Source organism: Cynocephalus volans, chromosome 8 (assembly GCF_027409185.1).
Source record: "Cynocephalus volans isolate mCynVol1 chromosome 8, mCynVol1.pri, whole genome shotgun sequence".
In the NCBI taxonomy this organism is placed as follows: domain Eukaryota; kingdom Metazoa; phylum Chordata; class Mammalia; order Dermoptera; family Cynocephalidae; genus Cynocephalus; species Cynocephalus volans.
In genome coordinates, this window is record NC_084467.1 from 112111133 (window position 1) to 112131191 (window position 20059).

Sequence of the window (20059 nt, forward strand, 5' to 3'; positions counted from 1 at the left end):
CCTCTTGTCAGTATTTGGCCTCTTCTCTCTGCCCCATTTCCCTGCAGGACTTGGCTTCTGTAAACTCTCAGTACCCCCATGTTATTATCCAAGGAGAGGGAGGCATGATGGGAGGAGAAAGTCCACCCTTTCTCAGGGACCCATCAGGGCAGTAAGAGGAAAGAGTGTTGGTGGAGTTAATGGGGGAAGGCTGGGAGAGGAGCAGGGTCAGAGCTGGAGAAAAGAACCTTCAGAAGGGGTCTGATGATGGGAATGAAGGCTTACCTCATGCATCTGTCACCTTCCTGCAGGGTCTCCCATGGGATTGCTGGGACCTTGCTGGGTGAGATGGCACTGTGTGCAAAAAAGCGCCCCCCAGGTAAGACAGGCAAAGAGGGGGATCCTTGGGACCATCAAGAGTGAGTGTTGTTATGGCTCAGGGAGCAAAGGAAAGAGGGGCAACTTGTATGGGTCTGAGGAAAGGTAAATTAAAACCCCTACCCATCCTGGGGGGAGACTAGGAAACCGAATTTTTCCGCTCGGTACCTGAGCGGGGCTCTCTGCCGGGAAGATGCTGAGCACCCCACCCCAAACCCTTGTACTCTTATCTTGGGGTACCAGCAGCTCCTACTCTGGCCTGGGGACCCTGGGAGCTGTGTTCTCATCTCCTCTCTGTACTCTCACCTCCTCCTCAACATTCTCCTCTCATTTTTCCATCCACCCCGGTCCTCCTCGCTTTCTTGAGGGTGGGGGTAGGGGATATGAAAGCGGTTGCCCCAGACAACGTTGGCAGTCTGCTCACCCGCATTGGCCAGGGGGCCCGGGAGGGGGAGGGGGAGGCGGGGTTCCCGCGCTGGCTTTCGCCTACGCGGCGCGCTGGCAGGTTGCTGCCCCTGCAGTCCGGGAGCCGGCGGGGGCGGAGCCCGGGGCGTGATCACTGTGGCCCGGGCCACTCAGCGCGCGCTGGCGTCCTCGGGGGACATTGGGGGCGGTGGAGGCGCAGCAGCTGAGCTCGCGGCGTCCCCGGGCGGGCGAGGGCGGCCCCGAGGATGGCCTGGGCTGCAGATGGGGCGCGCGCCCGATGGCCCGGGTTCCCCTCTGAGCGGCTGCAGCTCCTGCATCTCCCCGGGGGGTCGCCCCATTGGCACCGCTGAGGCCAAGGATAGAAAGACAGTCCACCCTCCCCCGGGATCATGACGGTCCCCAAGGAGATTCCTGAGAAGTGGGCCCGGGTCGGGGCGCCTCCCTCTTGGAGCCGAAAGAAGCCCTCTTGGGGGACAGGTAACGGGAGTCAGGGCCCGGCAGCTCCCCCCTCCGCCCCCGAGCCGGTGATGTCGCCTCTCCAATCCCCACATTTGCTTGTCCTCAGCCTCCTTCTTAACCTTCCCTGACCCTCTTTCCAGACCCAGAGATCCCAGCTCTGAGAGGTTTAGTCCCTACCTTTTTCCTTTGCATGGTCTTTGGTGATTTCTCAGGGGGCTACCTCTGGGGAAGTTTCTGGGAGTAAAGTGGCTCACTAGGCAGAGGACGCTGTGGCCTGGGGTTTTCCTGCATTATGCTCTGCAGGGGTCTTGGGGGGTGCGGGAAGGGGTTTGGAATGCTGCCTTTGGCTCCCGGGCAGGTTTAAAGCATTGTCTTTACTGCCTAACCAAGTTACCCCCTTTTACAGCCTGAGGTCGTGGTGACTCCCAGGAGATGGGCTGGGGAACCCTTCATAGGACAGCCCCTTGTTCGGGGACCTGAACTTGGTGTCTGCAGTCCTGGACTTGCGGAGTTTCAGGATAGGTATAGCTAGATAGGTGTCACTGACTGAGTGACAGATGAGTTAAGGGAAATGTGTGCAGGTGGTACAAGAAAGGTTACAGTTAGAGAGCAACTGTTTCAATTACATCTAATGCCTTCTTTTTTATCTCTGTTTTAGTCTGCATGACCCATATCCCTGACACTCCCCCTCCCCTGTTCTCCTACTTGAAGATGAGCTTTGAAATAAGGTGATGTCATTGAGGGCCAGTTAGAAGCTGCTGCTGGTGACATGTGACACGCACAGGCTCCTGTAGAGGGTACTGCACATGGGGCTGGGATGCTGCTGCAAAGCATCTCCAGGGCACAGTGACCCTATGTCTTGCCACCCACCCCACCTAGATTAGGGGGAGAGTAGTTCCATGGCTAAATCTGCAGTGGGTCCCTAGGGGGAAGGAAGCTTTGTGTCTTCAGCCACTGCTCCTTGATAATGACAATGTATGCATTAATAATAGCAGCAAAAGGATCTGGGGATTCCCAAGACCATTAATGGCTAAGGCTCATCCAGAGGGGTGAGGAAGAGGAATGAGGTGCTCCCAGCGGAAGGCCTTGACAATTGGGGTGAGGGAAAGAGAAAACATCCTGTCCTGTGAATGTAACCCACAAAGCAATGTGGTCAGGCTGGTGGCGAGAGGTAGACTAGAGGGAACGATTAAATGACACCTCAGGTGTGGAGCTAACTCCTTAAAACTGCATTCTATAGAAAGAACCAGGAGGCCTCGGTGAAATCCCCACAAAGTGGGGTGGGCCTGACAAGGTGTTGATCCAGGCCTCAGTTTGCTCCTCCTGACTGCAGCATCATTCTGTTGCAGAAGAAGAAAGGAGGGCGCGGGCTAATGACCGAGAATACAATGAGAAATTCCAGTATGCGGTAAGTGACTCTAGACCACTTGTTCTGTCTTCCTGAGTCAAAGAGGAGAAAGGTGCAGGGACATCCTAGATTGGGACTGTGGACTGACTGGGAAGGATGCTTGTGGGAGGGAAGGCGGCTTCCTCAGCCACTCTCCATCTGCTACTGTGCTGAGTTTTTCATGCCTTCACCTGTCAGTGAAGCAGAATACACTGACCCCATGAGACTCCCTTCTCTCCTTGTCTTTCCCTCTCCCACACCTGTGGTTGCTGGCTTTTGGGGCAGAGGTTTGGGGAAGTGGAAGCATGGAGGAGGCAGCCTCAATCTGGTTCTGGGATGGGATTGGAGGGTGCCTCGTTATTTTCTCTCCCACTACCATAGAGTAACTGCATCAAGACCTCGAAGTACAATATTCTCACCTTCCTGCCTGTCAACCTCTTTGAGCAGTTCCAGGAAGTTGCCAACACCTACTTCCTGTTCCTTCTCATTCTGCAGGTGAGTGACCTATAGTAGATCCTTTGCAACTCATAAAGCCCAATAAAGCCAAGGAAGAGGAAGGTCTAGGGGAACAAAAGGTATCAAATGGAGCCTTAGAGGCATGCATCTCTTTCCCCTTTTCAGTTGATTCCACAGATCTCTTCCCTGTCCTGGTTCACCACCATTGTGCCTTTGGTTCTTGTCCTCACCATCACAGCTGTTAAAGATGCCACTGATGACTATGTGAGTTGTTTTCATTCTTCTACCTTTTCCCAGTCACCCTTCCCCCAACTCCCCATCCCTACCTCTACCCCCAACTCATAGCTACCTTCACCCAGCACAATTCCTTGGTGACCTTGACATCCTTTACCTGGTCCAGCTAGATCCATGATATCTTGGCTGAGGGTGGGGAGGGGGAGTCAGGAAGAGAGTTGGTCTGTGAACAGGTATATACAAGGCATTACTCTGCATGCCCTGAGTTCCACTAATCCAGTTCCCTTGGAGCAGGAGATGGTGACTTACCTTTCTTAGTGTTTTCTTTTTTTCTTTTTTTGGCGGCTGGCTGGAATGGGGCTCTGAACCCTTGACCTTCGTGTTACAAAGGCCAAACTCTAACCAGCTGAGCCAACTGGCCAGCCCTGGTGCCTTACCTTTCTGAGTTCTCTTCTTTTCAGTTCCGCCACAAGAGTGATAACCAGGTGAATAACCGTCAGTCTCAGGTGCTGATCAATGGAATGTGAGTGACTATTGGCAACTAGAGTTCTGGGGAAGGAGGGGTTCCCCAGGGAACCTCTCTAGCTACTGACAGCCTCCTCACTGTCTTCTTGTTGCCTCAGCCTCCAACAGGAGCAGTGGATGAATGTCTGTGTTGGTGATATTATCAAGCTAGAAAACAACCAGTTTGTGACGGTAAGGGAAAAGGTGTCCCTCTTGGCCTGCAGGGCTCTTCTTCTTCTTTGGCTTTTTGGCAGAAAGGGATGCATCTTTCCTGATTACTGTTGCCTCTTAAACACCCGCAGAAGGAAATTTTCTTTCTTTTTTTTTTTTTCAAGGAAACTTTCTTCAGTAGGGGGCTTCTGTGTCATGTTAATATGCCTGGGACTAGCCACTCATGTGCTTGGAACTAAGCAAACCGGGAATGCCTAGCAGAAGGAGCGATGATCAAAGAGTCCATTGAGGGTAGAGGTTTGGGTATTTGGACTTCTCATTAGATGTTCTCTCTAGGCGGATCTCCTCCTCCTTTCCAGCAGTGAGCCCCATGGGCTGTGTTACATAGAGACAGCAGAACTCGATGGGTAAGTGGTATGCTCAGTGGCAGCCTTCTCCTTCTGCCTCCTTAGAGGTAAAAAGATTATTTATTTATTTATTTATTTTATTTTTTAAAAGATGACCGATAAGGGGATCCTAACCCTTGACTTGGTGTTGTCAGCACCACGCTCTCCCAAGTGAGCCACGGGCCAGCCCCTAAAAAGATTATTTTTGAAAGAGGTTCCTAAGTCTGGGCTCTGTGCCTTGTAGAAAACTTAGGGGTAAGAAAGGCTTTGGATGTGTAGAAGTTTTACCCACCCAGTGTTTTCTGGGCTAAGCAGTGATACCCTATGGTCAGTTGCCCCCAGGTAGAATCTAGAGGATGGTGAGGAAGCCAGGACTCAGGAATACTGTCCTTCCAGAGAGACCAACATGAAAGTGCGTCAGGCGATTCCAGTCACCTCAGAATTGGGAGATATCAGTAAGCTTGCCAAGTTTGATGGTGAGTTATTTTGGAGAAGCTGCCTTCAGGTGGAGGAGGTGGGTTGGGTTTTGGGGTTTAAATTGTGCCTTTTCCTTTTGGCTTATTGCTGTGATTATGCAGCTCCCTGGACTTTTTTGGGGTAGGAATGTTGCGACTGCCAGGTGGCTACCACTTGCTTTTGAGCTGATGGTCATTCCAAGGGAGATTTGTGGCTCATCACTCCCTGTTTGCTGTGCATGTTGAGAGAAATTCAGCTTATTCTTTTTGCTTTTTAGCTCAGAATAATGATATATAGTTCTTATAACAAGACAAACTGTACAGAATGTATAAGAAAAAGTTAATATCCCCTCCTGCCCTTCAATTCTACCCTCCTTAGGTAGCCATGTTAACTGATAGTTCAGTGTATATTCATCCACACTTTCTATATATGTTTGTATAAATGTATGTAAACAAATAAATGGGGACCATGTTATACCAAAATCTCTGCAACCTGCCCCTTTTTACCTATTTAAGTACTTCATGAATATCTTATTACTATATAAAGAAATTTACTGTGTTCTTTTCAATAACTGCATAGTATTTCATAGAATTGATGTATCATAATTTATTCAGTTATTCCTTGACCATCCAGTTATTTCCAGTCTTTTGCTGTTCAAATAATGGTTCAATAAAAAATGTTGTGACCTATGCTATTATTTCTGTAGTATAGAGTCCTCAAAGTGGGGTTACTGGGCCCAAGGGCATGTATACTTTTTTTTCTTGTGGCTGGCTGGTATTGGGACCCAAACCCTTGATGTGGAGTTATCAACACCGTGCTCTAACCAACTGAGCTAACTGGCCAGCCTGTACTTTTTTTTTTTTTTTTTTTTAAAGATGACCGGTAAGGGGGTCCTAACCCTTGACTAGGTGGTGTCAGCACCACGCTCTCCCAAGTGAGCCAACCGGCCATCCCTATATAGGGATCCGAACCCGTGGCCTTGGTGTTATCAGCACCGCACTCTCCCAAGTGAGCCACAGGCTGGCCCCCAGCCTGTACTTTTTAATATTAGTTCATACTGCCTTATTGTTTTCCTAAAACGTTGCAACTGCTCACACTCCTGCTGTCAGTGTGTGGACAGGCCCATACCCTTGTAACCTCTCCCTCAGCTGCTTTTTCTCTTTGTTTTATTGTCTTGTGGTCGAGCTGTAGCCTGAACCTTGAACAGTGGCACTCTTATCTCTCATTCAGGCGAAGTGATCTGCGAACCTCCCAACAACAAGCTGGACAAGTTCAGTGGAACCCTCTACTGGAAGGAAAACAAGTTTCCCCTGAGCAACCAGAACATGCTGCTGCGGGGCTGTGTGCTGCGAAACACCGAGTGGTGCTTTGGGCTAGTCATCTTTGCAGGTGAGCCTCCTAGCATCCAAAGAAAGGAGAGTGAGAGTTAGTGAGTAAAAAAAAAAAAAAAAAAAAGTCAGTGACTCAGCCTTCCCTCGGAGGTATGGAATGAGGGTGGGTGGACTAGTAGAATATATTAGGTATGGGGCCGGCCCGTGGCTCACTCAGGAGAGTGTGGTGCTGATAACACCAAGGCCACGGGTTCGGATCCCATATAGGGATGGCCGGTTGGCTCAATAGGTGAGCGTGGTGCTGACAACACCAAGTCAAGGGTTAAGATCCCCTTACCAGTCATCTTTTAAAGAAAAAAAAAAAGAATATTTTAGGTAAAAAACCTCCAGCCCTGAATATAAGCGCTTGTCCAGCCAGAGTCTCTGTTCCACTCTGATGTCCTGCAGTCTGGGGAACAGGGCAGAAGCCCAGAGGCAGATTTGTTTTTTGGCTTTCCCAGCCCTTCCCATTCTTTTCTAGGTCCTGACACTAAGCTGATGCAGAACAGCGGCAGGACAAAGTTCAAGAGAACAAGTATTGATCGCCTAATGAATACACTAGTGCTCTGGGTAAGTCTTGCCACATCTCATTTCCTGCCCCTGCCTCTCTGGTACCCCCTGGGTGGTTCCCTTTTCTTCCATCTCTCTTCCCTGGCCAATAGTCAGTTTTCAGGTTTGGCTTTAAAGCCACTGGCAGGTCAGCTACTCAAAGACAGTGTTTATTTCAGGCTTCTTTCAGACTTGGAAGATGTTATTTAAAAAAAACCTTAGGACCGTGCATGAATCAACAACTTAAAGAAAGCTAAAACAAATCATCCGTTCTCTGGATTCCAGCTATGATGATGACTTAGTGTAGCATGTGACCTTCTGTTTGCCTTTGCCAGGGACAAGGAGGCCTTCATGAGGATGGAGAGGGAATTAAAAAAAAATTTCCATTTGGAAGATGGTTAGCAGGGTCTTTTCCCCCCAACTTCTAAGAATGAAGGATCCCAAAGGAAAAGTTTGTTTTATTTTTCGGCAGTTCCTGAATCCTCTTGTTTAGCTAGAAATATGAGCTTCTTGTTGGGCTCTTCTTCCTACTTGCACCCCCACTGTCTGCTGCCACCCCCCATATGCCAGCTTGCACTGCCTGGGGACAGCCTTTGGTGAAATAGTTTCCACCCTGACTTTAAAGGATTTGTAGAAACCCAGCCTGGAGGAGAGTGGTTGTCTATTGTACAGAGGCTCACTTTGCCCCCTGGTGGTCTTTGGGTACAGGATGATTCCTGTTTTGTTTAAAAGCCTCAACAGTGGAGGCAGCTTTGGAAATAGGTATTGGAAATCAGATAGTGGTCTCAATTTTTTTCTTTTAATCACCAAAAATTTCTATGAACCTTCTTCAGCTACGCCAAGCTTTATAAGATTTTTAACCAGTCAAGAGATCTACATTTATGAAGATACAGTTTGTTTCCCTGGTTAAAATAAAGCCGATCTGTATGAGATAATGAACATTATAGTAACCTGGCATTTTTGTTGGCTTGTGGAGGCTTAGCCCAGGTAAATGATAATTTACAATAAGCTTTTTTGGAATGTTGAAAGTAACCCGCTCCCACTGTTACCACCTTTGAGGACTACTTGAAGGTTCCGTGATGCCGGACTGGGAGCTACTCAGCTTTCTTTCAGCTTCCCCCTAATACGGATGGGAACACATTAATAGAGAAGGCCACATGATGGTCAGTGGTAGATGAGAACCTGTCACCAGTTCTGAGCTCTTTCCAATAGTGCATGCTACCAGTTTAAAGATGCCCGAGCTTTTGAGGGCTCAGGGTACAAGTGATGACCTCTTTCAGGGATGCACTTTTGAAGGCTTCCCAAGTGTCAGCCCACCTCTGCTTCTCATTCCTCCCCAGATTTTTGGATTCCTGGTCTGCATGGGGGTGATCCTGGCCATTGGCAATGCCATCTGGGAGCATGAGGTTGGGACACGCTTCCAGGTCTACCTGCCTTGGGATGAGGCAGTGGACAGTGCCTTTTTCTCTGGCTTCCTCTCCTTCTGGTCCTACATCATCATCCTTAACACCGTTGTGCCCATTTCGCTCTATGTCAGGTATGTGCTGACTCTGCTCTGGGGTCTCTCCAGGGAGCCCAGGTGGCCCCTTGGAATACTTTTTTTACATGAAGCTAAAGTCCTCCAGAAGGAACTTGGACTTCTCTTCTTTCTGTACTGTGAATGTTTTATGTTATCTGTTTATCTTTGTGTGCAGAGCAAACTTTTTACCATGGTATCCTGGCACATGTGACTGTATTAGAGTAGAAACCATACTGATTTATTCAGCGCATATTTATTGAATGCCTGCTTTGTACAAAGAAGCATGCTGGGTGCCCTGGCACATACGAAGATGAATTAGGAATGGATCTCCTTCTTTCTAGCACCTTAAGTCTAGCAGAGGAAGGAAAATTTAAACACAGTATAAAACAAAAAGGGAACAAGTGCTGTAGAAGTCTTTCTAGAATCTTCTGTGTGAAGCAAGGGGACACAGAGATGTGCAAGGTGGCCTCTGCCTTCAAGGTCAGCAGACGGGTCAGAGAGGGGAGATCTATACAGTGAGTGTCAGGCACTGGAATGACATGTGGGAGACACGAAGTGCCGGGAGGGCTGGAAGAACATTGCTCTTTGTGTTGTTAATCAGGGAGGACATCTCTGAAGGGGTGGCAGTTGCACTGGGCTTTGAGTGGTGACTGAAATGGGTGAAGGTGGAGCCAGAAAGGGGAGAAGAAGGAGAGGGCTAGAAACAAAGGCATGGAGATGTGAACCAAGGAATGGCTTATGGAACAGTTTGGCGGGAGCATGGACCGTGAGCGAGGAGCGGGGGGAGGGAAAGCTGAAAACACAACTGCACTCCTGATTATGGAGGCTCCTAAATCTTTGCTTGTGGACTTTGTTCTTGGTAAACCCTTAAAGGTTTTTGAAAAAAACTAGAGATGCTTTAGGAAGTATTGGCTGGCAGTGGTGTGCCCATGAATAGGATCAAGGAGACACCTAGGATGTTTGAGGTAGAGAGAACGTTCATAGGAGCTGGGACTGTGAGAATGAAGAGCAGGAGAGGGATGCAAGAGGAGGATGGAAGAATGGCCAGAAGAAGGAAACTTTCTTTCTCGGTGCCTTGCACTTGGGGTAAGGGAACCTGACATTTTTAAGGAAATGCTTTGTGGAGGTGTTCAAAATTTCCCATCTTCCATCTATTGTTCACACAGATTCCCCAAATAGTTCTTGAGTCTGCTCGCTAGCCCCCGAATCCTAGTGCTGATGACAGTGAGTAGAAGATAAAGCATGTCTGTGCTGAGGTCGTACAGTTTGGGCTTTTCACAAGCATTTAGAGGAGAAAAGGTTCCTGGTTTAGTCCTGCCTTCTCGTTAGCCCTGTGACCTCAGGCCAACTCACAATCACTTGGGGACTTACAGGATTTCAGTTTTCTCACATAAAATGGTAACAGTAATACCTGTTTTATCTTCTTCATAGGAATGTCTTGGTGTAGGATACTGGATTGGAAAATACATTTTAAAGATTAAATTATTACACAATATTGGGTGGTAGCATGTCCATCATTATTGCAACTCCAGTTCTATATTACCATTGGAATGTTTTCTCACTTACAACCTAATTTTGGTTTCCCATCTGTGGGCTTTGCTGTCCATGTTCTGTAACTAATTTCACTTAAAGCCCTTGGTGGGGAGGAGGGGGAAAAAAAAAAAGCCCTTGGTTGCTGCCTAAGAAAGTTTTCTTTCTCAGTCTCATCAGGTTATAGTGTATATTAGAAGAAAGGCGGGAGGGAGATTGATAAGCTGCATGGGGACAAGGCTGTGAAGACGTTTCCAGCTATCTCATTTTTTGCCTGATAATGGGATCCTGATAGGAGCCTCAGTCAGGTTGGAAGCAGGGTTCCAGATATCTTGGCTGCAATGGACCTAAACACAGGGCCGTTTCTGGACATGCTAACAGCCCATTACCAAAGGTAATAATTAGCAAAGAGAGGGTGTGAACAGACCTAGAGATGTTAAAAGCACGGTGCCATTGTAAATTGGTATTATCCCCAGATTCTTGAGGCCCCTCTCCCTCTGGAATCGGCTCCTCAGCTTTGCCTTGGTTCTTTCTGAGAGCCACAGGGTCGTTGTGGAGCCCCAAGCCCAGGGTGGAAGAAGAGTGCTCTGCCTGGGTCGGGGCAGTGAGGAGTGGGCTTCAGAGCCTTCTCGGTTTCCTTTCCCCAGTGCAGCCCCCTTTGAAGTGGCGTCTTATGTTGCTGTGGCGTGCACAGCGCCCTCATTATTTCTCTCTCTCTTTTTTTCTCTCTCCCTTCCCTCTCGCACTTTCTCTTGTTTTTCTCTGCATGGTTTCTGTATTAATAGTTCTGAGGTAAGAACTGGTTGAGTGCCTTGTCTACAGTCCCTTTTGCTCCTCTACCTGTGCTGTCTGTCCTGCCTGCCCAGGCCCTTTGCACCTTTTTGTCTGGAGAGCGTCAGGAGGGTTGGGTCGGGGAGTTCCTTTGCCGGCTGTAGGCTGCTGGCTCCCCTGCAGGCTCTCCTTGCCCTTTCCCACCCAGGTGCCTTCTCCATTTTTGTTTCTCCCCAGGCAGAGGGCCTGCAGCGAAGGCCCATGTGGGTGGGGTGCGTCCTCCCCTTCCTGCCCCAAGCCTCACCTCCTGTCCCCTGTGCAGTGTGGAGGTCATCCGCCTGGGCCACAGCTACTTCATCAACTGGGACAAGAAAATGTTCTGCATGAAGAAGCGGACGCCCGCGGAGGCCCGCACCACCACCCTGAACGAGGAGCTGGGCCAGGTGGAGTACATCTTCTCTGACAAGACGGGCACCCTCACCCAGAACATCATGGCCTTCAACAAGTGCTCCATCAATGGCCGCAGCTATGGTATGGCACTGCCACCGGGGATGGGGGTTTGCATCTCGCCTGGAAGGACAGTGGAACTGGGGCTTCCACAGTTCATCTTGATGTTTATTTACTTCTTTTGTACTTGGGTCTGAGGGGCCTTGAAAGGGTTCGTGCTGTGTCCTGTGTCAGGAAGCAGATACTGAGAGACCTTCCCTTGTCCTCCCCTGGTTCCTGCCCCCTGGTCTCAGCTCCAGGCAGTAGGGGAGCTCGTTGGCTGTTTGAAGTGAAGCCCAAGACACTGGCCTCTGGGCATCCTGGCCAGGTTGGACCTTGGCTGCCCCGATGGAGTGCTAGACTCTCCCTGTGTTGCTGCTCAGGGTCCTTGTGAGTCTCTGGAATGTGACCATGATCTTCCCAGTGTGGCCCTGCTGCAGTGGCCTTGTGGCTGAGCTGCTGGGATGGTTGGGCTGGGATGTGTGGAGCTGACTTTTTGTAACTGCTTTCTATACTAACCAGAACCTTATGGCCAGTCTTTGAAGTAGGCATAAAGAGTGCAAGGCACTTGAGGAGGCCTGGGAGCCCTGGGTGGGGGAGGTATAGAATTGGAGCTGCCCTAAGGGGAGAGCCTCCTGGGGGATGGGGGGTGGGCACAGGGATGGGGAGCAGTGGGCACCATGACTCTTTCATGGCCAAGGTCCTGGGCTTCTGGGGTCCAGGGTGCCTGTTGCCTTCTGTACCTCAAGTCAGCAGTGTGAGTGTGGGTGACATCTGCTCAACGATTAGGATTGGGGGTTTCAGGTGCCTGAGGGGTTCTGCATTGGATACTTCTCCCCTCTGCTCTAGAGATCTCCAGCTCAGACATTGCTTTTCCTTCTGTCCTGGCTGTGTGTAGGTGACGTGTTTGATGTCCTGGGACACAAAGCTGAATTGGGAGAGGTAAAATACAGTCTCCATAATTATTCTATGTGCCAGTGAAACATAGGGCGCCTGACAAGTAACACTTGGCTTAGTTAGGAGCATTTGTGCAGGAAATGGAAGCTGCTTGGAGAAATATTGTTATAAGGAGAAGAATTGGTAGCAGAAGTAGGAATTTTGAGATACATAGTGGACAGGATCTTGGGCTGTCCTACCCAGAGTTGGGAGGGCAGGAACAGTCCCTTCCCTGGGATACAACCTGGCAACCCAGCCTTTCCTAAGAGCCTTTGTACCTATCCCAGAGGCCTGAACCCATCGACTTCTCCTTTAATCCTCTGGCCGACAAGAAGTTCTTATTTTGGGACCCCAGCCTCTTGGAGGCTGTCAAGATGGGGGACACCCACACGCACGAGTTCTTCCGCCTCCTTTCCCTATGTCATACTGTCATGTCAGAGGAAAAGAACGAAGGTGAGCTGAGGAGCTGGCTCGAGTCGGGCCTCTCTGCTCTGCAGTGCAGTGGGGCTGGGGCATCCTGGGTGGGCCATGTAGCTGAGAGGGTGGCCACTGTACCACATGTGTTCTTCTTCCTCACCCAGGAGAGCTATACTACAAAGCTCAGTCCCCGGATGAGGGGGCCCTGGTCACTGCTGCCAGGAACTTTGGTTTTGTATTTCGCTCTCGAACCCCCAAAACAATCACTGTGCATGAGATGGGCACAGCCATCACCTACCAGCTATTGGCCATCCTGGACTTCAACAACACTCGCAAGCGGATGTCAGTCATAGGTGAGGACAGGACTGGGGTGGTGGGGGCATTTGGGTAGCATACAGGCCTGGAATGGGTGTGGTGTGTTGAGTGACTCTTGTTGATGTGTTTAGGTTGGGGATCTTTGCTTGCCTTAATTTTTCTGGCACTTTCTCCCTCTGCCCCATTCATAGTGCGGAATCCAGAGGGGAAGATCCGACTCTACTGCAAAGGGGCTGACACCATCCTGCTTGAGAGACTCCACCACTCCACCCAAGAGCTGCTCAACACCACCACTGACCACCTGAATGTAGGTGTGAGGAGAAGAGGGGCTAGCCTGGTGGTTCTGCTACTCCCAGTGTTGGGGGGCAAGGATGGGGGTGTGACTTACTTCTTTTTTTTTTTTTTTTTTTGTGGTTGGCTAATACATGTTTGTTTTGTTCTGTTGTATAAATTTAAGGTATTCAATGTGATGTTTGATATACGTATACCTAGTGAAGTGATTACTATAGTCAAGCAAATGAACACATCCACCATCTCACATAGTTACCTTTCTTTTTGTGGCGACAGAGTACCTAAAATGTACTCTCCTAGCAAATTGCCAGTGTACAGTACAGTGTTACTAATTGTAGTCCTCATGCTGTACATAAGCTCTCTGGACTTGCTCAGTGTAGCATGTCTGTGTCTGCCTCCAGGAATATGCAGGGGAAGGGCTGAGGACCCTGATGCTGGCCTATAAGGATCTGGACGAAGAGTACTACGAGGAGTGGGCTGAGAGACGGCTTCAAGCCAGCCTGACCCAGGACAGCTGGGAGGACAGGCTGGCCAGCATCTATGAGGAGGTCGAGAACGACATGCTGGTACGGGCTGCAGGGTGGGTTGAGGGTGGGCAAGGAGAGTGCATGCCTGTGACTCTTGTGCCAGGGACCCTTGTGGTAATTTCAGCTGCTGGGTGCAACAGCCATTGAGGACAAGCTTCAGCAAGGGGTTCCAGAGACCATCGCCCTCCTGACACTGGCCAACATCAAGATATGGGTGCTAACCGGAGACAAACAAGGTGAGAGTCCAGCAGGGCTGAGGAAATTGTGTCTGGACAGCAGCCTGTTGGACCCTTGCATGGAGCCGAGGACATCAGGCAGGAGAGTGTGCTGACCTTGTTGGATGCCTGTCCATAGCTCCTGCGTTCTCTCTTGGTAGAGACAGCCGTGAATATAGGCTATTCCTGCAAGATGCTGACGGACGACATGACAGAAGTGTTCATTGTCACTGGCCACACCGTCCTGGAGGTGCGGGAGGAGCTCAGGTAAACAAGAGACCCGAGAGAGGCAGATGCTCTGCACTGGGTCCAGGGGTTGGCTGGGGATTTCTGGACCCTGTCTGGGCTCGAATCCCTACTCCCCACTGCTGTCCTGGAAGACCACTACCATCCCATTTCCACCTTCACAGGAAAGCCCGGGAGAAGATGATGGACTCATCCCGTACTGTAGGCAATGGCTTCACCTACCAGGAGAAACTTCCTTCTTCCAAGCTCACTTCTGTCCTGGAAGCTGTTGCTGGAGAGTATGCCCTGGTCATCAATGGTCACAGCCTGGTAAGTGTCACCATCCTTAGCTTGGGTAGTATCTTTCCAGAGAGCATTGTATCTTCTCTTGTCCTCATTTCCCTTGACTTCAGAGGGGGCTGTGGTCTTTAAGGGGACTGGGAGGAGCTGAGACTCCCGGGTTTCTCCTGGAAAGACTGTGGCTCTCTCAGGTGTCTCTGTTTCCAGGCCCATGCATTAGAGGCAGACATGGAGCTGGAGTTTCTGGAGACGGCGTGTGCCTGCAAAGCTGTCATCTGCTGCCGAGTGACTCCCTTGCAGAAGGCACAAGTGGTGGAACTGGTTAAGAAGTACAAGAAGGCTGTGACACTTGCCATTGGGGATGGAGCCAATGATGTCAGCATGATCAAAAGTGAGTGTGGGCTGTGCAGGTGTATAGGCTGGGCAGGAGGGTAGGACGGGGCCCATGGAGGTCTCGGGATGAGGGAAGAATGACAGAGGAGGGGGGTTGTAACTTGATGGGATCTGAGTGTGTGGCCCTCTTCACCTTCTTGTCATCACTTGTCCCTGCAGCGGCTCACATCGGTGTGGGCATCAGCGGGCAGGAAGGGATCCAGGCTGTCCTGGCCTCCGATTACTCCTTCTCTCAGTTCAAGTTCCTACAGCGCCTCCTGCTGGTGCACGGGCGCTGGTCCTACCTGCGCATGTGCAAGTTCCTCTGCTATTTCTTCTACAAGAACTTTGCTTTCACCATGGTCCACTTCTGGTTTGGCTTCTTCTGCGGCTTCTCCGCCCAGGTAGTGAGCATTCCCGGTCCACTGTGATGCATGTCTGTAAACTCCTTAAGGGCAGAGGTTGTATCTGTTCATCACTCAGTCCCCCAGGGCCTAGCTGTTGGCTGGTGCATGCACTTAAAAAAATGCAGAAAGACTAGATAGAAAGTTCCTTAGGGCTCCCTGTATGTCACATCAGCTGCCTTCCTGGGCCTGATTTGCATGCTCACTCCTCTCTTGCTCTCTGTTCTCTTCCAGACCGTCTATGACCAGTATTTCATCACCCTCTATAATATTGTGTACACCTCCCTCCCAGTCCTGGCTATGGGGGTCTTTGATCAGGTATGGGGGAGTTTCATGATCAGGTGGAATGGGGAGAAGGACGTTGCTGTGAATGAGTCACACTGATATGGTGGGTGTGTGATACTTGTGCCCACTGCCTGTGGTCACTTGGAAGGCAGTTCTGTCAGCTGGGGAGGGTGTGACTAGTTCTTCCTCTCATCTGTAACTCCCTTGGGCTGTTGAACAAAGATTGATTGGGGGCAGCTTGTTGAAGTTGGTTCTAGCTGTCAAAGACTTTGGAAAAGGGACAGTGTCTGCCTTTGGCCATCCTGAGTCAAAACGGCAGCTTCTGTGGCCTCCTGTGCCACATGGTCCTCCCCACACAGGATGTCCCGGAGCAGCGGAGCATGGAGTACCCTAAGCTGTATGAGCCAGGCCAGCTGAACCTCCTTTTCAACAAGCGGGAGTTCTTCATCTGCATCGCCCAGGGCATCTACACCTCCGTGCTCATGTTCTTCATCCCCTATGGGGTGTTTGCTGATGCCACTCGGGATGATGGCACCCAGCTGGCTGACTACCAGTCCTTTGCAGTCACTGTTGCCACATCGCTGGTCATCGTGGTCAGTGTGCAGGTATGAGGCAGTCCAGGAACTGCCTTCTGCTCTGGAGAGCAGAGCCTCCTGTCCCTGGGGCTGCCCTGGGCACCACAGTTCTGTTTCTGGGGGAGCGGGACAGATTTTTTAGGGGTGCTCCAGCCTGTGACAATACCTGCTATTTTCAGATTGGGCTAGATACAGGCTACTGGACAGCCATCAACCACTTCTTCATCTGGGGCAGCCTAGCTGTTTACTTTGCTATCCTCTTTGCCATGCACAGCAATGGGCTTTTCGACATGTTTCCAAACCAGTTCCGGTTTGTAGGTGAGTTCCTGTGTCTTCTTCTTGAATCACAACTGTTCTGGGCATAACAGGGTAGTCAGCCAGCCTGCACATCACAAGCGTTTATTCAATACTCCTTATGCACCAGGTATTCCGGGAGGTGCTGTGGGGAAGTCAAGATGTGTCTGATCCAGGCCCTGCCCCCAAATAACTTACATATCCATGAAAGTTAGGAGCAGCATGACTGGCCATGGGGTGTTGGGGATCCCAGCAGGCCAGGGGTGGCAGACTTTAAGGTCAGCATGGTGGCTAGGGACAGCCTCCCAGAAGAAACTGCTGTGAGTGGAGCCAGGACTGGGGAATCGGATTCCAAGCTGGAGGGCTGGAAGTACAAAAAGGCCACTTGATTCTGGGCAACAGAGAATGCTCCAACTAGGGTGGGGCAAGAGCCCCCTTTGACAATCAGTGGGAGAGAGGCTAGAAAGGTAGGCCTTTTGTAGTATCAGGGTGCCAGGCCAGGCTTGCATTCGACTTGCCAGGAGTATATATGTATGCATGTATTTAGAAGAAGTGGGGAATGGCTCCACATGTGCTTTAGAAAGATGAAGCTGGCAGTGACGGCCTGTGATGAAGCTACTGTAGTGATCAAGTGCAAGGCTGTACAGAACTGGTGCCAGGGGACTGTGGCGGGTGGCAAAGAGGGGCTGGTTGGGAGGAATGAGGTGAAGGAAGCATTTGCTTCAGATCTGTTCGTTCACTCATCCAGTGGGCATTGTATCAGCACCTGTGGTGTGTCGCTCATTATTTTGGATGCTGGGGATGGAGCAAGGAACAAAACAGGCAAAGTGCTTGCCCTTCTGGATTTTATGTATGAGACAGACTGATAGTTTGCAAGTAAACAGACATAATGTCTGGAAGTAATAAGTCCTATAGAAAACATCAAGCAGGGTAGAGAGTGACAGGTGTAGTCCACAAAGACCTTTTGAGGAAGGGACCTAGGCACAGAGAAATCTGAATACAGAGAAAAGGAGCAAGCCATGTGGGTCTCTGGGAAAGGAAATCCAGGAAGAGGACACAGCAATACAAAGGCCTTAGTCGGGGGCTTGTGAGGTCGTCTGTAGCTGAGGAACTGGGGAGGGGTGGAGGAAATGAGGTTGGGGGGTTCTGGGAGGAAGTGGGAGAGGGATGAGAATCAGTCCAGACCATTTAAACCTTTATAGGTCAGAGTAAGAACTTTGAATTTTAATATAAATGTGATAGGAAGCCATTGGAAGGTTTTGAACAGGGAAGTGTCATGAACTGTTTTATGTTTTTAAAGGATCACTCTTACTTTTTTGTGGATAGTAAAGTATAGGGGCAAAGGTGGAAGTGGGGAGACCAGTTAGGAAGCTATTGCAGTAATCCAGGTGAGAATGATCGTGGCTTAGAATGAAGAAATGAAAGACACAAGAAAAAAATAAAGAAAAAAAGAAAACAAAAACAAAAGACGGGGGAAGAAAGAATGACGGTGGCTTGCAATAGAGTGAAAAGTGGTGGGATTCCATAGATATTTTGAAAAGGGAGACAATAGTCTGGATGTGGGATCAGGGGCAGACAGAGATGAATCAAGATTGATGCAGGGTTTTCAGTTGGAGCGGGAGAGTGGGTGATAGGCAGCGTTTCCTGAGCTGGAAAGACACGGAGCAGATTTGGGGTGGAGGAAACAATAGTTCACTTTTGGCCAAGTGAAATTTGCAATTCCTTTAGATGTTCAACAGAGATGTCAAATAAGGCCTGGAGAAACAGGTTTGGAGTTTTGACAGAGTCTGGAGCCAAAGTCAAATTTGGAGATGTACATTTGGGAGGTGGGCAGTGACAAGAGGGAAGCAAGAAATGACTTTTGTGTTGAGACTAGAGAAGTGGAGCTGCCGGAAATAGAAATGGGGAAGTCAAGGGTCTGCCCTTCTGTCCACTTCATTACTCCTGAGGCTACCAGCTCCTCTCCACCCCCAGGGAATGCCCAGAACACCCTGGCCCAGCCCACAGTGTGGCTGACCATTGTGCTCACCACAGTCGTCTGCATCATGCCCGTGGTCGCCTTTCGATTCCTCAGGCTCAACCTGAAGCCGGATCTCTCTGACACGGTGAGAAGCCAAGCCGTCCACTTTGGGGGACAGAGCTGGTGTGGCAGGAAAGGCCTTTGTCCTGAACATTCATGTGTCTGTTTCTGGGCTGTGTGACTGCTTAGTATGTCAGTGGTAGTCATCCACTATTCCTCAGGACAGATGTTCTGTGTGGCCTCGGAGGATCCGGGGTGCTCTGTGTCCCTTCTCCGTGGTGATGTCTGACACTGCCACACTGATGGATGACTCTTTCCCTGTGCCCCCCAACCAGGTCCGCTATACCCAGCTGGTGAGGAAGAAGCAGAAAGCCCAGCACCGCTGCATGCGGCGGGTGGGCCGCACAGGTTCCCGGCGCTCCGGCTATGCCTTCTCCCACCAGGAGGGCTTCGGGGAGCTCATCATGTCTGGCAAGAATATGCGGCTTAGCTCCCTTGCGCTGTCCAGTTTCACCACTCGCTCCAGCTCCAGTTGGATTGAGAGCCTGCGCAGGAAGAAGAGTGACAGCGCCAGCAGCCCCAGCAGTGGGGCTGACAAGCCCCTCAAGGGGTGAAGACCAGGACTGAGATGCCCTGTGCCAATGACCAGAGCACACAGGGCCAGCTAGTGGCCAAGGGAACAGTGTTTTGGAAGTGCCAGTCCTCACTCCTTGCCTCCCGTCTCCCCTGGTAAACTCTATCCTGCTGGTCCCACCAGGAGTGGCTGGTGCAGCCCCAGCAGGGCCCTCCCACCAGCTGGGAGGCTGGAGAGAGCGAGCCTCCAGGGCAGAGCAGGGGCTGAGGCATTGAGAACCAGTCCCAGTGGGGGACCAGATGTGGAACCAAAACCAAGAAAAAACTGTGAGAGATTGGGTCTGTCCCTGCCCTGTCTGGGAGCCCACAGGGAGACTATAATCTCCATATTTTTTTACTCCTACTCCCCAGAGGGGCCCTCATGGCCCTGTTCCTGAATTACACAAGAATGTATCATGCCGGGAAGCCAGAGACCTGCTGGGGCCTCTGGGCCCCTCACATCATGTATGTCTCTTCTCGATTTGTGTTTGTGTATAGTTTGGTTTTGTCTTTTTTATTTGGCAAGTGGAGAAGGCCTCTATGTGACTTTTATGTTGTGGTTGGTATCTTAACTCTCCTGGGAAGAGGCTGGCACACACTGGGGTGCCCCCGCCTGGCTGGATGTGTGTGTTGGGGGGTGTTTGGGAGGAGCCACATCTCTCAGGTTGTCCTCCAGTGGCTAGTGCCCTTGTGGGACAGAGGGACCACCCAGGGAGGGAGGTCAGCCGGAGGGTATTGGGAGAGTATACAGGAGGGTTTGGTCCTGCCTCCTTCCTCACCTTGAGAGTAAAGTGCTGCACCCCTCCCCCAACACACGTATATATCGATTCCTGGATTCTATAAGTCCTGCTGGTATTGGGCTGGAGCCTGGGAAAGTGGCCCTATTATTCTTAGTGAGCTAAAGCTGAGTATGGAATTTGGTCCTGGAAAACAAAAAGGTAGTTTTCTTTAATTTTAGATTTAGACACAAGTTCATTAGACTTCCTCTGACTTTCCTTCTCCCTCCTCATCTATCACTTTCTTGTACCTACACCCCAGCACCCTGAGGTCATGCTGAAAGGGGAAGCTGGCCTCTCTGCTCCCTTCTCCCAGTAAACAAGGGGCCCCACCCCTCTAGGCCCAGCATTTGGCAAGAGGTGGTGGAGTCCTGTACTGGGTGGTGGCGCAGGAGGAGGAGGGCAGAATGGGCTTAGGCTAGGAGACTGCCTAC

General features: G+C 50.5%; 1 protein-coding gene across 1 annotated transcript; it reads left to right on the plus strand.

Moving 5' to 3' along the window:
• Window positions 1–309: 309 nt before the first annotated feature.
• Window positions 310–19765, plus strand: ATP8B2 (ATPase phospholipid transporting 8B2). Its single transcript, XM_063105135.1, has 27 exons — window positions 310–358; window positions 2592–2650; window positions 3011–3124; window positions 3251–3349; window positions 3781–3842; window positions 3943–4015; window positions 4331–4401; window positions 4777–4856; window positions 6067–6225; window positions 6688–6776; window positions 8096–8292; window positions 10898–11106; window positions 11960–12003; window positions 12285–12450; window positions 12579–12767; window positions 12921–13036; window positions 13422–13586; window positions 13672–13783; window positions 13924–14029; window positions 14173–14317; window positions 14495–14678; window positions 14840–15063; window positions 15298–15381; window positions 15708–15953; window positions 16103–16241; window positions 18192–18322; window positions 18573–19765. The coding sequence occupies exons 1-27, from the start codon at window positions 328–330 to the stop codon at window positions 18849–18851; spliced, it is 3573 nt and encodes a 1190-aa protein (XP_062961205.1). The 5' UTR covers window positions 310–327; the 3' UTR covers window positions 18852–19765.
• Window positions 19766–20059: the final 294 nt, after the last annotated feature.

Bases quoted from the DNA above. Each gene is read 5' to 3' on its own strand.
- ATP8B2 (XM_063105135.1), top strand. From the start codon at position 328: ATGGCACTGTGTGCAAAAAAGCGCCCCCCAG. The intron at 8,293-10,897 runs GTATGTGCTGAC...TCCCCTGTGCAG, and splicing joins CCCATTTCGCTCTATGTCAG to TGTGGAGGTCATCCGCCTGG. The intron at 14,318-14,494 runs GTAAGTGTCACC...CTCTGTTTCCAG, and splicing joins TCATCAATGGTCACAGCCTG to GCCCATGCATTAGAGGCAGA.